Source organism: Perca fluviatilis, chromosome 12, assembly GCF_010015445.1.
Source record: "Perca fluviatilis chromosome 12, GENO_Pfluv_1.0, whole genome shotgun sequence".
In the NCBI taxonomy this organism is placed as follows: domain Eukaryota; kingdom Metazoa; phylum Chordata; class Actinopteri; order Perciformes; family Percidae; genus Perca; species Perca fluviatilis.
In genome coordinates, this window is record NC_053123.1 from 30552170 (window position 1) to 30578633 (window position 26464).

Consider the following 26464-nt stretch of genomic DNA (forward strand, 5'->3'; position numbering starts at 1 on the left):
TCAGAGCAACGGAGTATGTGACGTACGTAGGAACTAAGGACGGCAAAAACATCTTTCCGATCGACAAATGCCGGAATCTACACATCTCATTTCTCCAGCGGCAGCCATCTTTGTTGTAAACAAATTCAACCCCAGCTCTCTTTGGTGACGTGGTTGATTACGTTACTGTTGATGATCTGTCCATCATCGTATAAAGCCCGCCCTGACAATTTGATTGGTCCAAACAGCTCTGTTCCGAGCATACTTGCTCCACAACGGATCAAGTCCAGACCAAACTTCCCAACCTCAAATGTTGTGGGTGGGGCTAAGTTCGGCAAACAGGCTAGGTTTTTTTACACTGTGAACTGTAAAATCCGCTTTCCCAGATCATTTGCCTAAAGGCCCAGACACACCGACCAGACGGCCGACCGTCAGCAGAAAAGGCAGTCGGACTGATCAGTCTCCCTGAGTTGGTCAACAAAGTGCCTCGGAACACACCGAAGAGACGAGACGTAATACGTCTCCATAACAGCAGGCGGCGCTAATCTGTATTGTTGCCCCAAAAATGAAAACCGGCAGCTGATTGGATGAACGCGTCACGTGGGTCTGGTTTCGGGGTCCGTGTGCCGGGCGCATGGTTCTACAGGGTTGTCCTTAGTGTCTTCATTAATTCATAGGTGTGTTTTGGGCGTAACATGCAATAAACCAATCAGAGTGTCATATTCCCTTTAAAAGCCAGGCCCGTTTGTACCTTGGCTTATTGCTATTATGATGGAGGATTTGCACCGTAATATTTTTATTTGTAATCTTCTGCATGTGTGCGTCCCTGTGTGTGTAACAAGCATAGTGTGCGCGCGCTGTGCACGAGCCTAGGAGCATTTTACTAATTTGCTGTTAAAATAAAAATGAAATGCTGCGTTATTGACTTTAGACCAGGTTTTTGTTGGTCAGTGGCGCGATCACTTCCCGCTGCCTCAAGATAGCAGTACGCCCAGAATGCACTTGAACACACCTCCCTGTAAGACCAGCACGCCCATGGGCGCACAGATGGGCGCAGGTGCATTTTGCTATTTAAACGGCGTGGGCACTGGACGGGACGTTGACAACTGGGTCGGTCTTATGGTGCGTTCTTTTTGTCTTGTAATCGCGACTAGTAGCTCGAGCGTGACGTCACATCCGTGTCGAAAAACGAATAACTGCGGGTTGTTGCATTCTTTTTGTCACACAATACTACGAGTCGGAGAAAAAATGGATTTTTGTAACATTTTTAGTAACATTTAGGATTCTATTCACCCAGTTATTGACATATTACACGCATATATTTCACAGTTTGATACATGAAAATTACGTTTTGATTAACGTTAACGTTAGGCTACTGCTCTGCTTTCTGCTCAAGACTCTGCTTAAAGCCGTTGTTGTCATATAGCAACCGAGCGTCTCTAGCCAATTTCAGCTGCACAAGCTACAAAATAACTAATCAGGCGGTATTTAACTCCTAATAAGACTGTAGAGACATGCCTATAGGTAGCAGTATACAGCGCTATGTTTAACTCCTGATAAGACTGTAGAGACATGCCTATAGGTAGCAGTATACAGCGCTATATTTAACTCCTAATAAGACTGTAGAGACATGCCTATAGGTAGCAGTATACAGCGCTATATTTAACTACTAATAAGACTGTAGAGACATGCCTATAGGTAGCAGTATACAGCGCTATATTTAACTCCTAATAAGACTGTAGAGACATGCCTATAGGTAGCAGTATACAGCGCTATATTTAACTCCTAATAAGACTGTAGTGACATGCCTATAGGTAGCAGTATACAGCGCTATGTTTAACTCCTAATAAGACTGTAGAGACATGCCTATAGGTAGCAGTATACAGTGCTATGTTTAACTCCTTAATAAGACTGTAGAGACATGCCTATAGGTAGCAGTATACAGCGCTATGTTTAACTCCTAATAAGACTGTAGAGACATGCCTATAGGTAGCAGTATACAGCGCCATGTTTAACTCCTAATAAGACTGTAGAGACATGCCTATAGGTAGCAGTATACAGGGCTATATTTAACTCCTAATAAGACTGTAGAGACATGCCTATAGGTAGCAGTATACAGCGCTATGTTTAACTCCTAATAAGACTGTAGAGACATGCCTATAGGTAGCAGTATACAGTGCGCTATGTTTAACTCCTAATAAGACTGTAGAGACATGCCTATAGGTAGCGGCATACAGTGCTATGTTTAACTCCAATAAGACTGTAGAGACATGTCTATAGGTAGCAGTATACAGTGCTATGTTTAACTCCTAATAAGACTGTAGAGACATGCCTATAGGTAGCAGTATACAGCTATGTTTAACTCCTAATAAGACTGTAGAGACATGTCTATAGGTAGCAGTATACAGCGCTATGTTTAACTCCTAATAAAGCCTGTAGAGACATGCCTATAGGTAGCAGCATACAGCGCCATGTTTAACTCCTAATAAGACTGTAGAGACATGCCTATAGGTAGCAGTATACAGCGCTATGTTTAACTCCTAATAAGACTGTAGAGACATGCCTATAGGTAGCAGTATACAGCGCTATATTTAACTCCTAATAAGACTGTAGAGACATGCCTATAGGTAGCAGTATACAGCGCCATATTTAACTTCTAATAAGACTGTAGAGACATGCCTATAGGTAGCAGTATACAGCGCGCATATTTAACTCCTAATAAGACTGTAGAGACATGCCTATAGGTAGCAGTATGTGCGCTATATTTAACTCCTAATAAGACTGTAGTGACATGCCTATAGGTAGCAGTATACAGCGCTATGTTTAACTCCTAATAAGACTGTAGAGACATGCCTATAGATAGCAGTTGCTATGTTTAACTCCTAATAAGACTGTAGAGACATGCCTATAGGTAGCAGTATACAGCGCCATGTTTAACTCCTAATAAGACTGTAGAGACATGCCTATAGGTAGCAGTATACAGCGCTATGTTTAACTCCTAATAAGACTGTAGAGACATGCCTATAGGTAGCGAGTATACCGCGCTATGTTTAACTCCTAATAAGACTGTAGAGACATGCCTATAGGTAGCAGTATACAGCGCCATGTTTAACTCCTAATAAGACTGTAGAGACATGCCTATAGGTAGCAGATACGCGCATGTTTAACTCCTAATAAGACTGTAGAGACATGCCTATAGGTAGCAGTATACAGCGCTATATTTAACTCCTAATAAGACTGTAGAGACATGCCTATAGGTAGCAGTATACAGCGCTATGTTTAACTCCTAATAAGACTGTAGAGACATGCCTATAGGTAGCAGTATACAGCGCTATAGTTTAACTCCTAATAAGACTGTAGAGACATGCCTATAGGTAGCAGTATACAGCGCTATGTTTAACTCCTAATAAGACTGTAGTGACATGCCTATAGGTAGCAGACAGCGTATGTTTAACTCCTAATAAGACTGTAGAGACATGCCTATAGGTAGCAGTATACAGCGTATGTTTAACTCCTAATAAGACTGTAGAGACATGTCTATAGGTAGCAGTATACAGCGTATGTTTAACTCCTAATAAGACTGTAGTGACATGCCTATAGGTAGCAGTATACGCAGCCTATGTTTAACTTCTAATAAGACTGTAGAGACATGTCTATAGGTAGCAGTATACAGCCCTATGTTTAACTCCTAATAAGACTGTAGTGACATGCCTATAGGTAGCAGTATACAGCCCTGTTTAACTCTCTAATAAGACTGTAGAGACATGCCTATAGGTAGCAGTATACTTACGCTATGTTTAACTCCTAATAAGCTGTAGTGACATGCCTATAGGTAGCAGTATACAGCTGTTTAACTCCTAATAAGATGTAGAACATGCTATAGGTATAGAACAGCATATGTTTAACTCCTAATAAGACTGTAGTGACATGCCTATAGGTAGCAGTATACAGCCTGTTTAACTCCTAATAAGACTGTAGAGACATGCCTATAGGTAGCAGTATACAGCACTATGTTTAACTCCTAAACTGAGAGATGTTATTAAGTATTTTACCTAAAATGCTATGTTTAACTCCTAATAAGACTGTAGTGACATGCCTATAGGTAGCAGTATACAGCGCATGTTTAACTCCTAATAAGACTGTAGTGACATGCCTATAGGTAGCAGTATACAGGCTATGTTTAACTCCTAATAAGACTGTAGTGACATACCTATAGGTAGCAGTATACAGCTATGTTTAACTCCTAATAAGACTGTAGTGACAGGCCTATAGGTAGCAGTATACACGCTATGTTTAACTCCTAATAAGACTGTAGGACATGCCTATAGGTAGCAGTATACAGCGTATGTTTAACTCCTAATAAGACTGTAGGGACCCTATAGTAGCAGTATACAGCTATGTTTAACTCCTAATAAGACTGTAGTGACAGGCCTATAGGTAGCAGTATACAGCGCTATGTTTAACTCCTAATAAGACTGTAGAGACATGCCTATAGGTAGCAGTATACAGGTCATGTTTAACTCCTAATAAGACTGTAGTGACATGCCTATAGGTAGCAGTATACAGTGCTATGTTTAACTCCTAATAAGACTGTAGAGACAGGCCTATAGGTAGCAGTATACGTATGTTTAACTCCTAATAAGACTGTAGCGACATGCCTATAGGTAGCAGTATACAGCGTATGTTTAACTCCTAATAAGACTGTAGCGACATGCCTATAGGTAGCAGTATACAGCGCTATGTTTAACTCCTAATAAGACTGTAGTCCTATAGGTACGTATAATATATTTAACCTAATGTGTACATGCTATAGGTCAGATACAGTATGTTTAACTAATGCTGTAGACCTCTATAGGTAGCTTATACAGGTATGGTACGACTTCTTCATTTGGTTACAACAAAGACAAAAGGTGCTTAAAACTGTAGATAACCACAATGTTTACTACGTGTGATGCACGACGTAGCAATCTTTGAAAGTGAGCTCGGGGTCCTCTGAGTTCAGACGACTTGACGAGTCGTTAAATACGACCTCGGGTTCTTTTCACAACTTCCGGGTCGTAACTCCGGAAAACAACTCGTAAAACGACTTCGGTGGACAAAAAGAACGCACCATTAAACTAGCAAAGACACTTGTGTCGGGCTTTGCGCTGCGCCGGGCGCCAGATAGGGCCCTTAGACTTTATACAAGCAACTTTTCGTTTTTTATATATATATTTGTTTTATATATTATAAACTCATCGCTACAGTAAAGTTCCATTCTGATCCTTTCCATGCCACTTTTTGACCGATCAAGCTTTATGCAAACGTACCCCCACCCCCACACACACACACACACACACACACACACACACACACACACACACACACACACACACACACACACACACACACACACACACACACACACACACACACACACACACACACACACACACACTCTTTGCCCTTTGTAAGTCAAGCAACAATGGTGGCCAGCAGTTCCTCATTACCCTGGCTGTTTTTCTCTAAGGAGAACTTTATGCTCTCCATTCATCTCCATTCGAGAAAAACAATTATGGAGAAACCCCAAAAAAAAAAAAAAAAAAGAAGCAAAATCCACCTAAGCCTGATCATTAAACCCGGACATCATCATCGGGCTTCAAGGAGCCAGCACTGACAAATGATGATAAGCTGTGATCATTAACATTTACTCAGTCGTGTCATTATCCACGGCTAATTAGCACATTTCGTCTGTGTAAAAAATAAATCGGTTGCATAACAGTTCAAACATAAATGCCATGGAAACAGGGGTGAAGGTTTTTCCGTGTTTTTATTCTCCGCACATTAGACCTTACTCACAAACACACGCTGTCTTCTGGAACAGGAAAACTCATGGCTAATTAGTGAATAACTTACAATGAGACTGAGTTCAGTTATTGTTGATATCCAATTTCTCATGTGGTGCAATGGTAGCTGTAGAATAATGTATCATAAGTATATGTAAAGATATCTAGGGCTGCAACAGCAATTATCTTGATTATTTGTGTGGTCTATAAAATGTCATAAATTGGTGAAAGATGTGGATCAGTGTCTCCCAAAGCCCACGATGACGTCCTCGAATGTCTCGTTTTGTCCACAACTCAAAGATATTCAGTTTACTGTCACAGAGGAGAGAAGGAACTAGAACATGTTCACATTTATGAAGCTGGAATCAGAAAAGTTTTTTTCTTTTTTTACATATAATCGAAAATCAAAATAGTTGACAGTTAATTCAATAGTTGACAACGAATCGATTAATCTTTTCAGCTCTAAAGATTTCAATGCGTCTCCGGTGCTTGAGAACGAAAGGTTACACTTTACTTGAAGGTATCTACATAAGAGTGACACGACACTGTCATGAACGTGTCCTAAACATTATAAACAAGTCATAAACATTTATGACATAACGCTTCATTTAGTAAGTGCCATGACAAGTTAGGGTTCATGTGTCATGACAGTGTCATGACAGTGTCATGTCACTCTTATGTAGATACCTTCAAGTAAAGATAGATAGATAGATAGATAGATATAGATAGATAGATAGATAGATAGATAGATATTTTATTGATCCCAAAAAATGGGAAATTACAGTGTTACAGCAGCCAAATATCAGTCACAGCACAGAATATACATGAAATACTAGGATACAATATACATACACACAATATACATGAAATAATAATAGGATAAAGTGTTACCGAAGGAAGAATACTCTGCTGCTGACTGGAAAAAAAAGACGTACTGTACCTGTACTGCGTATTCTTGTGTCTACCCTGCACTGCACCGTTGCTGTGGTTTCATGATTTAATAGAAAGTAAAGGGGCCAATTGATGTGCCAGTGCAGATTAAGCATAAGGGCCACCTCCCTGCTGATGGGGCGGTTTTGTTTGGCTCTAGCTGATTTTTTCTAATTTGATAGTTGTGTGACTCATAGTGCTATTTCCTTTTACTCAAATGAATGGCAGGGTTCCGTAAGGGGAAAGAACTGACACTGCACTTTTGATAAAACCTATGCTTGTGTGTAAAGATGTACCCGCAGAGACCCCTCCAGAAAAAACACAAATGCCATTATATAAATATTTTTTTATATTTTTGACATCAAATTGTCTGTGATCAGAACACTGCTTCTGACATGTATTTTGTTTAATATTTAACAAAAGGTAATGGACACCATCAATCTTTTAATTCTGCCTACATTTTTTGAGACTGAGTAATCAACTAATTGACTTGGTAATCTGAAGCAGTATGACAGGTACGGTATGTGTTTTCCATATACATACATATTTAGCGGGATGTGGTGTCATGTTGTAGGTGCCGCATAATTAGACACACTGCCTACAAATGCGTACCTAGATTACATCTTGCATGATTGCATCATGGTGTTTTTTTTTATTATAAATTACAGAGGCAGCCCACAAAAAAACAGTTTTAATTTTTACTACCAATTCAATTTTATCTGCAAGTGGGATTGCTTATAATATATAATAAGCAAATCTACAAAGAGCCATATGAAAGTGCAGCTTCAAGAAATATATATATAATTTGTTTTCATGTTTATCCGAGGTGTAGTCAGAAGAGATGTGTTTTTAGCCTTCGGCGGAAGATGCGTAGGCTTTCGTCCATTCTGATGTCAATAGGGAGCTCATTCCACCATTTGGGATCCAGGACAGCAGTCGGGATTTGGTTGAGTGATTAGTTGTCCCTCGCTGTGAAGGGGCAGCCAGCAGGTTGGCTGATGCAGAGCGGAGTGGGCGGGTTGGGGTGTAGGGTTTGACCATGTCCTGGATGTATGCTGGGGCTGATCCGTTCATGGCCCTGTATGCAAGTACTAGTGTCTTGAAGCGGATGCGGGCAGCAATTGGTAACCAGTGAGGAGAGCGGAGGAGCGGAGGAGCGGCGTAGCGTGGGAGAACTTGGGGAGGTCGAAGACAAGCCGAGCTGCTGCGTTCTGGGCCCGGATGGCGCATGCAGGCAGGAGGCAGTTGAAGTAGTCTAGACGTGAGATGACTAGAGCCTGAACCAGAACCCGAGCCGCCTTCTGCGTTGGAAGGGGACGCATCCTTCTTTATATATACTTTTACTGAATTGCTATTTATTGTGAAAATAATAAATTGCTTGTTACAAATCTTCAAATCGAACAGGAATTGCAACTTAAACCTTTTTTAAATGCAGCAACAAATCAAAACTTGGGTCGGCCCCTGTTGTCACCGATACCTGATCCAGGTTTCTTTCACCAGTATCTGCCTGATACCAGTATCGGACCGGTGCATCCCTAGTCTTCACACTCGAAACGTGAACAACTCACAGTTTTCTTTTTTGTTTCTGAAGTTCATGTGACCGTGGCAGAGTTCCCACTTTTAAAAAGCAGCGATGCACCGCTGCGATTAATAACAGGGGAACGTTTGATTAGGTGTGTCTCCACTAAACAAACATATGCAACAGTGTTGACTCTCGGCAATGCTTGCTTAACAGCTTACCTGACATAAATTAGGCTTGCCTTTATTGGACAGCGACAGCTGAGAGATGACAGGGAATTAGAAGAGAGCCAGAGGGAGACAGAGATTCGTCATGTCATTAGCTGCAGCTGTGTTTCCCATGCAATGACACCTTTTGTGAAGAGTACCTTGAGAAGCCAATGTAGCTTTTGTTACAGCAGCATATATTTTACAATTGCCCAGTTTATTATTCAATCCAATCCACTTTATTTATAGAGCACGATTTTAACAAACCCAAGGTTTCCAAAGCGCTGCACAAAAAGATAAAACAGAATAAATGGATAACACAATAAAAGCACAATAAAAAGATGAGATACCCAATATAAAAGATAAAAAGCAATAAAATAAGTAGAATAAATAAAAAAACTAAAATGCACTGCCCGCACACAATAAAAATATGCAAGTATACACAATTATTTTCACGAGTCATTACAACAGCTTACCTTACTCCAGAGGGCTGCATTGTTGATGTGACCTCGTAATCAAGCAGGGCCTATAAATCGTGTACTCAACACTGTTCAGATGTTCATTCAAACCGAAACCAATCCTATAGAGCTCAACAGTGTGGTTCTGGAAGTGAAAATCCCATTCATTTAGCCATACGGATTTTGACTATTAGCCATAAAGTCTAAACCGCATGTGAAACTCAATGTCCTGCTACCTCCTGCTACGTCCTGCAGTGCCCTGCTACGTCCTGCTACGTCCTGCCAATTCCTGCTACGCCCTGCTACGCCCTGCTACGTCCTGCTACGTCCTGCTACGCCCTGCTATGTCCTGCTACGTCCTGCAGTGCCCTGCTACACCCTCTAACGCCCTGCAGTGCCCTGCTACGCCATGAACTACCACAACTACTATTTCTAGTCATAGTTCCATTATCTTTATTGTGACTATTATCGCCACTGTTCATCACACCCCCAACCGGCACCGTCAGACACCGCCTCCCTAAGGGCGTCAAAAGTGTTAGGGGCGCCGTGTCGCCCTTAGGTCTACTTCCCATTAATAATGGAATTATGAATGACAAGCGAAATAAAACGTGTTTATTAAACATGATCATCCTAGGGCGCCCCCTCAGTCACACTTTTACTTGTCAACCTTTCATTACGCGACGTTTCCAGTCTACGGGTCAGACTCAAACACACGGAGCCTTCCCTGGTCTGTGCAGCTTCAGGTTTATAATGGACCGCTCTGCTGTGGGCATGCTGCGGCAGATGTGTCTCATTCAGAGACCAGCGTCCCAAACGGGGCTCTGTGTCTGGCAGCAGGTCTGAGATCTACCGTATCAACAGAGCAATCATGTAATGCACAGCAGACTATGGTGCAGGTGAATTATTTTCTGAAATATAGTGACTTTATTCTTGTAGTAGCCTATTGCATTATCACTTTATTTTTCTCACAATATCACAACTCCTCCAAACCTCAGAGAACACAGATGAGATATACTGTATTTTGAATGTGCATAAAGTTTTGAACATGAGCAGAAATCTTGCTCAAACACATCTGAAATATTACAGTCCAGGGGTTTATTAATTCACTAAAATGAATTCATATATCATTCAGGTGAATAATTTTAATATGCACGTTTAAGGAGGTTACTTCCTCAACAAAAGAAGCAAAAGTGGGAAGAGTAAATGATGCCTAGGCTACATGTGTGCTGACTCAGATATAATTAGAAACATCGATCCAAAGGAGAATAAATAGATGAAAGTAATACAGAATGCCTGAGAGCCTTACTACAAAATATTCCATGATGTTTTTATATTTGGATTATAATCTATGTTTCCCTTTTAGATAAAGATATTTCCAGCATAAATTGATTCAGAAAAAGGTAAAAAAAAAAAAAAAGAAAAGTGCATAAATATTCACCAGAATGCAGGAAATGAAGTATTTAATGCTCAAAATGTTCAGGGGATGGACCCCCAGACCCCCCCCCCCCATCATAAGTCACCATGCACACAAATCTGGAATCAAAAAACTGGCCTTTGGGTTGCCAGACCAGTTATGATTAGACCAAATGTTGGTGCCATCTAACTTACATGGAAGCTAGAAACTAAAATTAACATACATTGCTACTCTATTTCTGACACAGCGCTGTGGAGATCTGGTAATGCAAGACTGGGGGGGGGGGGGGCGCAAAACTCAATCTCGCCTAGGGCAACCAAAGGGCTAGAACCGGCCCTGGTCTTGAGATAACTCTTGTTATAATGTGATACTATAAATACAATTGAATTGAATTGAAGGAAAGACTATATGAGACATGCAATAAAATAGTCGAAGATATTTGATTTTCTCTCAAATAAAAATATGTCTATAAACATCTTGCCCTTGATGTGATTCTTATTTTCCAGTGTGGCCCTTAGTGATGTTGAGTTTGACACCCCTGGTCTAAACCATCCAAGGTAGACTGACCACCAGCTGTGAGATTGTCAAAGGCAAGGCAAGACAGCTTTATTAGTATAACACATTTCAGCAACAGGGCAATTCAAAGTGCTTTACATAAAACATTAAAGATCAGTGAAAAACAATAAAAAAATATAAAAGAAGATAAAATACAAGGTTTTAGGGCGCTAGTATGGAACAGTGTATAAGCCGTCGCTCTATACACATACGAACGGGCCGGTCCCACTAGTCTTACTTTTAAATTCTCTTTATATGCTTACATAGATTGTCATACAGTTCCAATTTTCAACAATGCAACTTCAATTATGGTTTCAGCGCAATTTCATTTTTTTCTCAAATCGTAGGCATCTCTCCTAGATCCGCAAGCTGCCTGCCCCCTGAATCCACTGTGAAAAAGCCCGGTCTCGGGAGACAACACAGGGGTCCATGTTCCAGCAGCTACTCTCAGATACAACTCACACTGCTCAATCAACTCTGCTCACTGTCTCCCCCATTATGTGCATGCGCACTAACCCCCACCCCCTCCCCCAACCATCTTGTCGGTGATTGGCTGGAACGTGGTTTCAAAAAATGGGCTGTCACTGTTGAGCCCTGTAGTTAATTCACTATATACTGAACTGGGAGCAATAATAACACACATCCATACATACGGTACAGAGTTAATTTCTCTGTACATCCTGGGCAGTGATGCTTATTTCCTCCTTGAGGGAAACGTCCAGCCTCTTTGCATGCGTTCCACTGCTCCACCACTCCCATGAAACCCACGTTTGTTTTTTTTTCTTTTCTTCTTTTTTTAAAGATAATCTTTTCTGCATTTTAGGACTTTATTATAAAGGACAGCTGAAGATGTGAAAGGGGAGAGAGAGGGGAAATGACGTGCAGCAAAGGGCCGCAGGTTGGTGTTGAACCTACAGCCGCTGCGACAAGGACTAAGTTGGTTACATTTACATTGCTAGGTGTGAGCCAAAAGCGATCTCCGTGCATACAAGCGTTTGTAGCTCCAGCAGAAGAACTAATCTGTGTTTCAACTAACGCGCCCAAACCAAAATATCTCATCAACGTTCTCGTAAACCGGGCGTGCGCACGCGGGGGTCAGCAGGAGGCAGCATGTAGACTCCGCCCGTTGCTGGTAGTTGCCACGGTAACGTTAGTTAGCCTGGGAAAACCCTTGACGAACTTCCGGCAAATTTGAGATTTGCTCTGCAAGTCAGTCTGGCCAAGAGCCCCATTCAAATCGAGGCACCAATCACAACCGTTGAGGCGGGCTTTACACGATGCCGATAGCACAGCGAGCAGCTTTTTGTTTACGTTCAACATGACGGCCACCGAAGCGCAGCAACCCGTTGATTCCGATGTCGCTGCTACGTCACCCGGATCGTTGGTCTGATTTGTTGAAGGACTATCCAATTGCGCCCAGAGGCATTTGAGCGCCGTCCGTTGGTGACGCCCCCTTTGGAAATGGGCTGTGAATGAACCTTCCCCAGACCCAGTCTCAGTTACAACTGAGAAGGGTCTGGTGTCAACCAGGCTAAACGTTAGGAGCTTAGTCTCAGAGAACGAGACGCCGTGACCCAATCAGGCGGCGGAACGTTGGAGTCAGTGACGGCGTTGCCAAAGGTCTCCGCTTGCGGCCGTTGAGACTGCAACACAACCCCGCAGATTTCAAATTTCTCCGGTCTGGGGCCTCGGAAACGCCAGAGCAGGGGGAATGAGAGGTGTAACCCTTGTGTGGTCCTTCGGGTCACTGAAGGACTTCCGTTTATTTTGTTGAGAATTGCTCTCTGAACCCTGTCTCTTGTAAAGTAAGTAAGTAAAGTTTGTTTCTAGAGCACATTTAAACACAGTTTAAGCTGACCAAAATGCTGTACAAACAAGCACTAAGGTGCTGTATTAACCCTTGTCAAAACCCTTGTGTGGTCCTTCGGGTCCTGGTGACCCGAAGGACCACACAAGGGTTTTAAACGTAACAAAAGATTTTTTTTTTTTTAAACCAAAACAAAGCCGTACGTGGGGCGCACACTCTAGCAGCCCCCCGCCCCCCCAATGACACCCAAGTGAGTTACAGTAGCGCCATGAAGTTGCATCACCTTCTGCTTTAGCACATGAGGAAAATAGGGCCCTCAGGGTGGGCATATATGGACAATCACATAGCCTTGTTTCCAAATGCTCTGAAGTATTGCATTGTTTCCTTTCTGTCCACTCGTCCTTATCCACTCACGCCACAGTGGGGTAGCTACCCAGGCTGGTTGATACAGTTTCTGTTTCCTGCAACAAGGAAAGCTAGCCAGCTGCTTCAACTCCCTGAGGATCAGCCGTCGCCTCCCACCTTCTCAACAAAATGAAAACATGGTGTCCACTGTTTCCACGGAAACAGCTCATGAATAGAGACAGAATTATTGGCGGTACTGATAGGTGTGAAGGGATTGCTTATTTTCGGTCTTCCTCAAATATCAGGGAACCGTGTGCCATCCAATGAAAGGTGGCATGGTGTGTCTGTGAGTTGGCATGTGCTGGTTTATGAGTCGGTGTATTGGATTTTTATTTTAATTTTTTGCTATGTGGGTGCGATTGGTGAGCATACATGTACACATTACAGTACCTGACACGTGAAGACGCGTGGGTTCAAATTAGCCAGCTTTTCTCTTTGAGAATAGTTTGCCATCGTAGGAGGTGTGTGTCTGTGTGTTAACTAGAACATCCAAGTATTCCTCGGGGCCCTGTGCTGATTTGGAGCCCTAAATTCCGACTTAGCATGTCGGTCCCTGTCCTTACTCTTGTCCTCCCCCCTCCCATCCCACTCCACTCTCGGTCTCTTTGCTCTCTTTCTTTCTTTTTTTCCTTTCCTCATTCAGCCCAGCATCCCTCCACCCCCTCCATGTTTATATGAAGGATGGAGTCACATGGATGTAATCACATGCTTGTTGTATTTTAGACCTCTCCAGTCACCTCTCTCCACTTAGCAGGCTCTAATGTAAGGCCGTTTACCTCGAACCCACACTGCAAATAAGACACTGTTACAGTAATAGAAAGATTTCCACCTACACTAAAGCTGCATTTGAACTGAAAATGTATATAGGACAGCTGAAGACATGAAAGGGGAGAGAGAGGGGGAATGACATGCAGCAAAGGGTCACAGGTCGGAGTTGAACCTGTGGCCGCTGCGTCGAGGAGTAAACCTCTACATAGGCCCTTAGCAGACTCCAGTGTGACCAGAACTCAGGGTTCTAACCCACACCAAGCCCTGGCAGCATATCCCTCCCATCCTCTAACAGCTCTACTGGTTGCCAGTCAAGGCACGCATCACCTACAAGATCCTCCTGCTCACCTACAAATCTCTCCCCACAATACCTCACAGATACCCCCCACCCCCACACACACACACACACACACACACACACACACACACACACACACACACACACCAGGTTGCAGACTTTTGGTGACAGGGCTTTCTCTGCCAATGCTCCCACACTCTGGAACAGTCTACCACTCCACGTCCCCTCTGCCCCATCCCTGCCCATGTTTAAAAAGCACCTCAACCCCCCCCCCCTTTATTTGTTAAAGGTCCCATAACATTGTGCTCTTTGGATGCTTTTATATAGACCTTAGTGGTCCCCTAATACTGTATCTGAAGTCTATTTTTATATAGGCCTTAGTGGTCCCCTAATACTGTATCTGAAGTGTCTTTTATATAGACCTTAGTGGTCCCCTAATACTGTATCTGAAGTCTCTTTTATATAGACCTTAGTGGTCCCCTAATACTGTATCTGAAGTCTCTTTTATATAGACCTTAGTGGTCCCCTAATACTGTATCTGAAGTCTCTTTTATATAGGCCTTAGTGGTCCCCTAATACTGTATCTGAAGTCTCTTTTATATAGACCTTAGTGGTCCCCTAATACTGTATCTGAAGTCTCTTTTATATAGACCTTAGTGGTCCCCTAATACTGTATCTGAAGTCTCTTTTATAAAGACCTTAGTGGTCCCCTAATACTGTATCTGAAGTCTCTTTTATATAGACCTTAGTGGTCCCCTAATACTGTATCTGAAGTCTCTTTTATATAGACCTTAGTGGTCCCCTAATACTGTATCTGAAGTCTCTTTTATATAGGCCTTAGTGGTCCCCTAATACTGTATCTGAAGTCTCTTTTTATATAGACCTTAGTGGTCCCCTAATACTGTATATGGAAATTCGCTTTTATACAGAAAAAATTATATTATATTGGGGGCCTTTTTTTTTTTTGTGTTTTTTTTTTATGTGGGTTTGGGGTTTTTTTTTTTTATAAAATTTTTTTTTGAAATTCAGCCTTGTTGCAGAATTACAACCACTAGAGCCAGTCCCACAATGAGCTTTCCTTAGGATGTGCCATTTCTGTGTCTGTAGCTTTAAATGCTATTGAGGAGGAGAGAGGGGGGTGGAAGGTGGAGGGTGGGGGTGTGGCCTTGACCAACTGCCAATTTGCTCGTTTGAAAGCCATGGTGTCTCTCTCTGTCATGGGTAGGCCAAATTCTCTGGGCGGGCAAAGCAGAGAAAGGGGAGGTAACCTTGCTCCTTATGACCTCATAAGGAGAAGATTCCAGATTGGCCCATCTGAGCTTTCATTTTCTCAAAGACAGAGCAGGATACCCAGGGTTTACACCTATCGCCATTTCTAGCCACTGGGGGGCCATAGGCAGGCTGGGGGAACCCATATTAATGTTAAAAAACCTCATAAAGCAAAATGTTCATGCCATGGGCCCTTTAAGTGACCTTGGGTACGTTGATACGAGCTATATAAGTCCAAGTTATTATTATTATTATTATTATTATTATATGGGCATGTGCTTAACCATCAGAGATGTATGACTGCAGCAGATTCAAAACTAAACATACTCAAATGTAATGCGAGTTTTTTTTGGACAGAGAACATATCTCACTGTTGATGTCAGGCATAAAAGACAGATGTGTGAAAGCACAAATTGTATCTGAAAAAATTGAATATTTCAGTCTCACAAAAGTTGTTGATTTGTGCATGCACACAAGTTAGAATTAATCATTTATAAATAAGGTGCATTTTTAGCTCTTGCATTTATTTATCATCTGCTAATTTTGTTTCATTTATTTGTCCTTTTAAAAGGTGTCCCATCTTCTATTTTCACTACAACAATGGTGTGTTATACAGTACATGTTTATGTGTATTGATTTGGATGTTTCTTCTGTCAAAGCACTTTGTAAACTGTTGTTTTTTCAAAGGTGCTATACAAATAAAGGTATCATTATTATTATTATTATTATTATTATTATTATTCTCATAACAAGGACACAGAGCATTATGGAATGAGAAAAGCATGTTAAATACAGTACAGTAGTGTGTTTGCTCAAAGCTTCTCACTATCTGGTGGGATGTTTTAGTATTTCAGGTCGAGAACAAGGCCCGTCTGTTCTTCCTCGTCCCTCTCGCCATCCTGCGTCACTTACATTTTTGAACAATTATCTGATTATAGCTTTGGTGCCGAAAATGGAACTAGAGTTAAATATAGAGCATCTGGCTAGAGTTCCATGGCTCTGCTCCCCACACAACCTGCCACGCATTTACATGTTAACCTAATTATATGGCCACTTGCTCTGCGGCGCACCCAGACAGCTCAAGTTTCCTGCCTCTTGACGTCAGACGTGCTTTTTTTTTATTTCTGCAGAAATGTGCGTCTACACACAAACATATACATGTACGTGCACTACTAGGCTGTTAAAGAGCTTCTTTCCCACAGCAATCAGACTGCTTAATCAGACAAGGTGAACTGCAAACAATAGACTGTTCCTCTAAAATATTTTAAACTGCAAATTTTATAATTTTTTTATCTGAGTTTATTCAATGAATGCATATTTCAGTGTAATCTTAGTTTATTTATTAAATGCCAGAGGTGGGAGTAAGTCACACATGTGCAAGTCTCAAGTCACTGTGGTGAGAATCAAGCAAGTGAAGTCCCTGCTATAAGTCAAGCAAGTCGCAAGTCAAGTCATACAAAATTCTTAGATCTACCCCAGTTTTTACATTCATAATCAGTTTAAAAAGACATTTGTCGTCATGAAAAGGCTTGTTTTAATTTCAATATTGCAACCAAACTGTTGCAGCACAAACTTCATTACAGAGACATAGATCCAATTAAGGTGCTAGGTTTGCATTAAGCTTGCTAAGCTCGGCGGAGACTGGCCCACGATGGGCAGCGGTGGTTTCTTCTTGCGTCTAACCACCACTGCCCATCGCGGCCTTGCCTTTTTAATTTCAATAACTTGAAAAAAAGAATACGGCCTGGGTATTACATTAATAAAAACGCCAATAAAGGCCATTCTGCCCCCAGGGAACCACTGGCTCCTTTATGCATGTAATGTGGGAATGTCCAGGAGTATCTAGTTTGTGGAGGGAGGTGATCGGTACTATTGCCGATTTAACAGGGGTTCAGTTCCCCACGGATCCTGCTGTGCATCTCTTAAACGATGATTCCCATCTTGGTCTTCTGGAGAAAACTCGTAAAGTTTGGCTAGCAGGCTTAACTGCAGCTAAGAAGAGAGTAGTTAAGCGCTGGAAATCTCATGATATCTCTAGGTTTCACTGGCTCCGGTCGTTTTTTGGATATTTCTTACCTACAATTATCGTCAGCAAGAATAAATGATGCTCAGCCAAATACAATTATAATATGGGAGAAGTTGATATCTAAATTAAAAGATCTTTTGTTGAGATAGGAATGTGTATGTCTGTGTATGTATTAACAACCTGCTGGAGGGTGGAGGGGAGGGCGTTTGATATTGAAATGTGTTAGAAACTTGAATGTATTTCCTTGTATGTCAATAAAAAAACAACGTAAAGGCCCAGACACACAGAGCCGACGGCCAAATGTCGGCAGAAAAGGCAGTTGGACTGATCAGTCTCTCCGAGTTGGTCAAAGAAGTGCCTCGGAACACACCGAAGAGACGAGACGTAATACGTCTCCATAACAGCAGGCGGCGCTAATCTGTATTGTCGCCCCAAAAATGAAAGCCAAACTGCCGCGCCGTCTCGTTCAGAATACGATCTCATATTGTACTAAAATAGTTCACCGAAACGTGTTTCTGAAAACATTTGAAGAGAGAAATAGGCCGTGCAGTCGCTGAATCTGTCTTCATTTCAGATCGACAAAGGTCAGTTTAAAAGATTTTCGTCAGATTTTGAGAGACTCTAGTCCCGCTCATCCCGCTCCTTGTTTCCGGTTTAGCACTCTACCAATCAGATGGGTCAAATTGGCGACTTGAGTCGCACTCGAGTCCCCCCACCCACACACACACACACACACACACACACACCTCTGTTAAATGCTTTTATTTATGATCTTTTAAATTTTAAAGAATTTTAAAGTTCTGTCTTGCACTGACTTTATTATCAACTAGTGGATGTGTTTCGTTTTTTATGTGGTGCATAAAAATGTCAAAGGAATCTTGAATCTTGTACACACACACACATGCTTTTGAAACTAAACCAAGTAGAACTGAGTTTTTTTTTTAATTTTTTATCCCACATACAGCCCTTCCTCAAACAGCCAAGACTGGTTTGGTTTGGAGTAGTTTGGAGGATGTTCTGAACACAATAAGCTGAGGACATCCTCAGGAAAGGCTTTATGGCGAGCTCACTCTGTCATTAGAGCAGTAAGAACTGATGCACAGTTGCTGATGTCAGATTGCTCTTTGTGCAAATGCGCTGTTAACATTTGAACAGGGTCAGAGGTCGTGTTGGACAGTGGAGCAGCAGATTTGGCCTGAGGTTAAACTGATGGCAACGGTTAGGGTTTAGCCTTGAATTAAGCAACATCTTCCTCCGCATCGCTAATTGTAGCGAAAGGTACCCGCGGGGTGTTAAAGGTATTAAAGTCTCAAATTTAATATCTCTTACAATAGGGCTTGCATTTGTTCTTGTCCTTTCGTAGGATAAAGTAAATGCCGTAACGTCCTAAATAAATATTATGTGTGGGTAACGTTTAAATATACTTTGGTGTTTTTAACCCTTGTGTTGTCTTCCCGTCGACCATGCAACTTGTAGTTTTTCTGGGTCAAAATGTCAACGTTTTGGTCGTCTTTTTCGACACTTTTGTCGCTTTTCCACCAAAGTTTTTGTCACTTTATCCAAATGTTTCCTTTTTTTTTTTTTTTTGCACCTTTTGACATTTTTGTTTTTTTTTTTTTTTCACGTTTTTCAAGCTTTTTCCGACATGTTTGTCACTTTCTTCAACGTTCTTTTATCATTTTTTTTTTTATTTTTCAAATGCTATAAAATTGAATAAAACTTGCGAAGGGCATTGTGGGGAGCCATCCACGTTATTTCTTTTGACAATTTGGTAGAACCGTTTTGAAAATGGGTCAGATTTGACTCGAGGACAACAGGAGGGTTAATTTCATAGCACAAGAGCTCCAAATGCGACAACTATTTTATTCAGTACAAACACACTTCACAAGTGTTTTATTAAATTTAGGCAATGCTACTTGGTAAATACTACTTTTCTCTGGCTTAAAATCCATTCTGATTTCCCGTTATTTGGCCGTACAGTTGGCAATAAATGTCATCCTAGGTGGTATTCAAAATGTCTTAAAAAGTCTTAAATTGAACATGGAGAATCCTGGGGGTACCCTGTTTTGGAGTATTGATTGAGTTTACTGATTAGTCTCAACGTCTTCTCTGTTTGCCCCCTCCCACCAGTGTGCTGTCAGGGCAGCAACGCAAGGCCGAGTCCTGGTCCTGGAGGGGCTGGAGAAGGCCGAGAGAAACGTTCTGCCCGTCCTCAACAACCTGCTGGAGAACAGGGAGATGCAGCTGGAGGACGGACGCTTCCTGATGTCATATCAGCGATACGACCAGCTGCTGCAGGTCGGAGACGCTCACTCGCCTACACACACACACACACACACACACACACACAAGTGAAACACCCTGCAGGGGCTTTAAGGGCTGGGCGATATGAAGAAAATCAAATATCACCATTAGAGCCCGACCGATGTATATCGACAGGCCGATATTATCGGCCGATATTAGGCATTTTCCAAACTATTGGTATCGGCATTTATAATGGCCGATAAATGAATATTTAAAAAATGAAATAAAAAAAACTGACAAAACACCCTTCAACCATGTTCTGAGTGTTGGCGTTGCATAGTTTGTCCACCAGAGGGCGCTCTACACCTCGTGTTTAACCCTTTAAGTTTCATATCTTAAGTTTGTATTTTTATACGTTTTATTTATCAGAACTTTAATATATTTTGATGGTCCTCTGTTCTGTTGTGACATTAAAACAAACACGTTTATTTTTAAACTGCATTATCATATTATTTTAATGAGGACTCGTAAATAACAACAAATAACTTATGTTTGGGAAATCTGTTTATGTTTTGTTACGCATTTCTGGATTTTTTTTCAAATATATATCGGCCGATATATCGCAATATTGGATTTTTAAATCAACAAATATTTGTATCGGCCTTAAAAATCCTCTATCGGTCGGGCTCTAATCACAATATTTTTGACCAAATGCCTCAATATGGATATTGCGGCGAGTTGACAATTGGTGCTTTCACAAATATTTACAAAATGAGATTTGTGATAAATAATCATCAATAATGCGGATAAAAGGATTAAGTGGCAACCTGGCTGTTATCCAATGTATCATCGTTTACATTTAAGAAAAAAAATCATGGCTGTCGTTTATGGAGCCGTATCTATCTGAATCTTCACACTTGAGCAGTGAATATCTCACACTACACCTACAGTGTTACATTTGTGTTTAGCGGGGGAGGAAGCTGTCGCCATAAATACAGTGTGACATTGGGCGTCTGTACCTCTTAAGTGAAGCTGTGTGCCTGCAGCCTTTTGCATAAAAATTGCATTTAGGATAAACTGTTTAAAATGAATGATAAGTTCCAGACAGTAGAAGAGGATCGGAGTGTTTCATGCCTTGTTGCGTCGCAGGAGCACACCAAAGAGGAGCTGGACAGCTGGAAGATTGTCCGTGTGAGCGAGGACTTCCGGGTCATCGCTCTTGGCCTTCCCGTCCCCAAGTACAAGGGCAACCCGTTGGATCCTCCTCTCCGCTCTCGCTTTCAGGCCAGGGACGTCTATTACCTACCATTCAAGGTCAGTCCAGGAATGAACTGCTTATCTACCAACATTTCCTCAATAATGAGAGAAAAGGACTGCGATCATCTCACTCGTTCTTCCCAATGATCCTATTTTCATTACCCTGAACAAACTTTCATTGGAACTATCGAAGAATAGTCCCCTGCCCAAAAATAAAAATCATGCAATGGAAATAAGAAGTAATATTGAAAAGATACATTACTTGCTGAATGTTGTGTTTTAGTGTGATTCTACAATGTTTGTAATGTGGGTGAACTGACTCTTTATTTTGTAGCTTGTGATGAATTAGGCTTTTGCCTGTTATTTCCTGGTGTCAAATACATTTAATTAACATTTCCCCCATATACGATGCTTCTCTCATTTTCAGATTGTAGCCGCATCCTTCATTAGACCTCAGTGTTTCTGCCCTCTCACAAGACAGTTTTCAGCGATAAATCTTTGAACTTGAACCGGTTCCCTTAAAGGCCTTTTTATAGCTGTGCGTAGAATCGATGGCGTAGACGCAGACCCCTCTGCGTCTAACTACACGTCGCGGCGACGCACGTCGCTCGGGCCGTGGCTTGGCAGCGTTGCGTTTCTCCCCCCTCCCGACTCATTTCCTGGTTCTCCTTCTCCATAAACAACATGAGATCAAGGAGAGAGTTAACTTTCCCTGCTCCAGATTTCCCACCGTGGTCCGAAAGAACAGGGGAGACACTTTGGTTCTCTCACTATGACTCTAGAGTCGCTACTCACTCTGAAGCTAATCGCCATCACTCTCACTTCTCCCTCGCTCTATCACACGCTCCCCACACACTCACACACACACGCATGCCGGCTCGGCGCACACACCAGCGCACAAGTATAAACATCAGGCCACATACATAGGCTACGGCGAAAGCTCTGCGTAGAGCCTCGACAGAACTGTAAAACAAGCTTAAACCTTTTAGCTTAGTGGCACACATGCTCCGAAGAAGATCTAAGGCCACGTCCACACGTACCAAAACAATCTTTCCCGTCTTCCCTGGCATCATTTCAAGAATATTAGCGTCCAAACGGATCCATTTGTAAATGGCTCAACACGCTACTTCATATTCCAGGGCTATAGGTGGCGCTGTTTCTGCTACAGAAATTCACCAAAAACGGAGAAGAAGAGGCGGAGCGTGCGCATAAAAGCTTGCGCGCTGTATACAAACAGACAGTAGAAGAAGAAACCAAACACAAGAAGAAGTTTTGCTCAGCGTGGTGGCACAGGAGCATGCTATTTTGCCCCAGTAACCCTAATAGGCTCAATATCTTCTCCAGCAGGAACACAAGCACGTAGTCCGCCTTTGTTGTTGTTGTTATGAGACGTCGTCGCGCGGTAAGAGGTCGAAGGCTAGAGGTCGAGGGGTGCGGCGATGACATCATCGATACGCAAGTATGCGGCTTCGCTTCGTCCAAACGAAGACGCAAGGGCGGCGTTTTCGAATTTTTTCACCCTGGGACCAGGTTTCAAAAAAGTGCGTCTTCAGACAGGATTCGTTTGGACGATTGGCCAAAACGATGCAAAACATGTGCGTTTACACCAAAAAGCGTCTCCGTGTGGATGGCCCCTCAGTCTACTGCCCTGCAGCTATTCTCATCTTGATATTGTTTTCTTTTCAGGACCAGTTGGAGCTGTTGTACACCGTCGGACCAAACATCGCTGCAGAAAGGTAAATTAAAAGTAACAATAACTGAAGCTAAATGGCTTGGGTGACTTGTGAGTTCTCCTTTGAAGGGGCTGTACTCAAAACACTGATTCAAAGTTTGTCATGGCCCTTGGTGACTGATACTGACGCACAAGGCACTTACTTACTAGTCTATATCGACAACATTTCACTTTCGGGATTGTTCTGGTGCTGCCAAATTCCGCCGGGTGTCCCTAATTTCCCTTGGTGTTGGCGTTCTAACCTCCGGTGGATTTGTGAGGACTATGGTTAACTGCTCCTCAGATCTCTGACTGCGGTCAAGCCAGCCTCCACTTCAAAATGATCGGTCAAACTAGCCCCCCTATTTCCGCGGCGGATTAGCGTATTGTTAACTATACGGTGGAAACTAAAAGAGGGGAATTTTCTGACGAAGGCAATTTCCCATTCATTTATTCTGTCTGCCTGTCTGTCTATCTGCCTGCCTGTCTGTCTGTCTGTCAGAAAGAAGAAGGAAGAAAGAAGATTTGCAGCACACCTCACAACCTCTGTGACAACTGCATGATATGCTGAATTCCAAAATAAGAGCCCCCCAAAACTCAAATATTAGCTGTTTTGTCTACACATTAAGAAAATCATGAAAATTAAAGTCCTAGCTTCCGCAGACCAATTTCACCTCAGATGGAGAGGACTCCTTCTCAATGTGTGATCTACAATGTTTCAGGACATTCTGATGTTGTTTTCCAAAATAAGAGCCCCCCAAAAAAACTCATATATAGCGTTTTGTCTCACACATTCAGAACGTTATAAAAATAAAAGTCCTAGCTTCCACAGACCAATTTCACCTCAGATGGAGAGGACTCCTTCTCAATGTGTGATCTACAATGTTTCAGGACATTCTGATGTTGTTTTCCAAAATAAGAGCCCCCCAAAACTCATATATTAGCTGTTTTGTCCATACATTCAGAAAATCATAAAAAAAAAGTCCTAGTCACTACTGACCAATTTCACCTCAGATGGAAAGGACACCTTCTCAAGGTGTGATCTACAATGTTTCAGGACATTCTGATGTACAGTTTCAAAATAAAAGCCTGTCAGTCTTGAATATGAGACAAATTAGATATGATTTTGGATTCAATTTAAAAGGAAACACCCTGTTATCAAACAATAAATCCCCTTCAGGGTTATATTACACGACCCCGCGGTGTGACTCATTAAGTATCAAGACATTCTGATGTACAGTTTCAAAATAAAAGCCTGTCAAAGTCTCAAATATGAGGCATATTTAGGCTGGTGACAAATGGTCAAAAAGGGCTTTAGTTTTTGGGATACCCTACTGCGGAGGTAGGACTAAACCCAACAATGTTTTTCCTCATCCCTAGGGCTCTCCATATATAGAAATTGATTCTTGGCTAAAGATATTTTACTGCTAAGATTGTTAAATTAACAGATATTGTTACACAACCCAAAACCAAAGAAGGACTAAAATATAGCCTGTCCATGGGAGTTAAGGCATCTAAACTAATGCAGATCAATCACACAGCTCTAAACGAGCTTTGAAACTTAGCATGTTTGTAGTCAGGAAGTTGCTTTACCTACTAGAAAAGACTGGATGTGAATATCATGATGTATGGAATAAATAAAGACATACCTAAAATAGGCGAACATGCAAAAAATTAATATCTATGCAGAATGTTTTCATTTACTTTGTGGTTACTTTGCCAGGGATTATAATAGAAACACATATGATTTCTTGTTGGAAAAGTGGGGTTGTGCTTAATCCAGCAATACCAAATGTGTAAATATAGCATGACAAATCAGGGTGTTCTTTCACTCAATGTATGATGTGTCTAAAATAAAAGAAGATGGAACACTGACATAATTTAGTCACAAGTCCAAAGCCCATTATCAGTGGTATCATATGGCACCTTGTACTATATAGTCCATATGGAAACAAAGATTGAAATCGAAAGATAACACCTTACCATAGCACAAACAGGAGACCAGGATTCAGGATTGCAGTTTGACCTTAATGAGCCTTTTAATAAAACTATAATTTAACACAATACAAATTAAATGACTGTCTTAAACAAACAAATGGCAATCTAACAAAAGAAACACTGTGAGGGGGATGACCCCCCTCATCACTGAATCTCAAGCTCTTTCTAGCGCAACCATTTGGAACATGAACTGCTTTTGGTAGTCATTCTGGGGGTTAGGCCATCTCCAGTGGCCACTTTGGGAGGTCAGCTCCCCATGATGTTACCACTGCAACACACCACTGTAACTCATCCACATTGTCATCAGTGACAAAGTGGGTCATATTTGGTTCGCCTGGGAAAGGGCAAAAGCAAGACTCTGTGCAGGTCACGCCCACTGAAAGACACTGGCATTTGGTAGCATCGTTGCAGTTTCCGTCTTTACAGTATAGTAGTGGGTGATGTCTCTAACTTCTTTAGGTGCGGTGTCTTCTGTAACATCACAGGTTAAATGCACCCATCTTCTTTGAGCCTCCATCCTCCAACTGGGTTCCAGAGAAGAGGTTTGACCAGGTGGCTGGGACGTGGCCACACTGCGTTTTGGTACAAGGCTCCCTGCACTTGTTGGCCCAGTACTGGCGATGTAGGTGCTGACAAAGCTACATACAGGGATATTCTTGAGCAAAACCTGTAACACTGTGCGTGATTTGAGGCTAGGACGGAGGTTCACCTTCCAGCAGGACAATGACCCCAAACACACCTCAATCCAATAGAAAATCTGTGGTCAGACTTAAAGATTGCTGTTCACAAGCAAAACCATCCAACTTGAAGGAGCTGGAGCAGTTTTGCAAGGAGGAATGGGATGATGTAGATGGGGCAAGCTCATAGAGACTTATCCAAAGCGACTTAGAGCTGTGATTCCCGCAAAGGTGGCTCTACAAAGTATTGACTTTAGGGGGTGAATAGTTATGCACATTGACTTTTTCTGTTTTTATTTCTAAAAAATAATTTTATGTATATGTTTCTCATTTCCCTTCACCAACTTAGACTATTGTGTTTTGATTCATCACATAACATTCAGAAAAAAAAACAACATTGAACTAAAGCCTCTAATGTAAACAAAATAGGTAAAAAGCAAAAAAGGGTTGAGAGAATACTTTTGCAAGACACTGTACATGCAATACACCTTGCACAGTCACATTCTTGTCTAATTGTTGAATGTGATGATACAGATGTAATAGTTTTGCTGCTATACTATTCAAGCAAAGGGATGTTTGGATCCTCAGCAGTGTTTATGCACTCGGGACATGGCCTTAAGGAAAGATTTGTCCCTAGTTGATCGCGCCAAGCTTGGAGCAGTGCTTTGTGATTGTTTACCTGCATGACACGTCCTCACAGGTTGTAACACCACAAGCAGTTTGTACAGAATTGGGAAGGCCACTGCCCTCGCAAGAGTGAAGACCCATCTTTGTAAGTTACAGGCAATTACTAAATGTGGACTCTCTGGTAGCCTGGAAGAGGCTTTGCCTGTGGCAAGAAGGTATGCCCTCCTTCTGTATGGCCAAAGAAAAGTTGGATGGACATCCAACCTGGATGTGCTGAGGTACAGATTAGCATCTACCAGAGATTCGGTCGCAACAGCAAATCTACCTCCAACAGAAGATGGCTTTCCAGCATGTCTTCATGCTTTCCAGCTTTCCAGAATGTCTTGATACTTACTAGTACACTAGCGGGGTGCACATTATGGGACGCTATAACCCCGCAAGTGGTTATTCTTCGATAACAGGGCGTTTCCTTTTAAAGTGAATCCAACATC

The 26464-nt window shown here is 41.9% G+C and overlaps 1 protein-coding gene across 1 annotated transcript in view; it reads left to right on the plus strand.

Annotated features, from left to right (window-relative positions):
- vwa8 (von Willebrand factor A domain containing 8) overlaps positions 1–26464 on the plus strand; it is a 128478-nt gene that overhangs the window by 5995 nt on the left and 96019 nt on the right. Inside the window, exons 5-7 of the mRNA XM_039817835.1 lie at positions 19590–19757; positions 20853–21017; positions 22647–22696. Of these exons, the coding sequence (XP_039673769.1) occupies positions 19590–19757; positions 20853–21017; positions 22647–22696 (383 nt within the window). The remainder of the gene's footprint in view (positions 1–19589; positions 19758–20852; positions 21018–22646; positions 22697–26464) is intronic.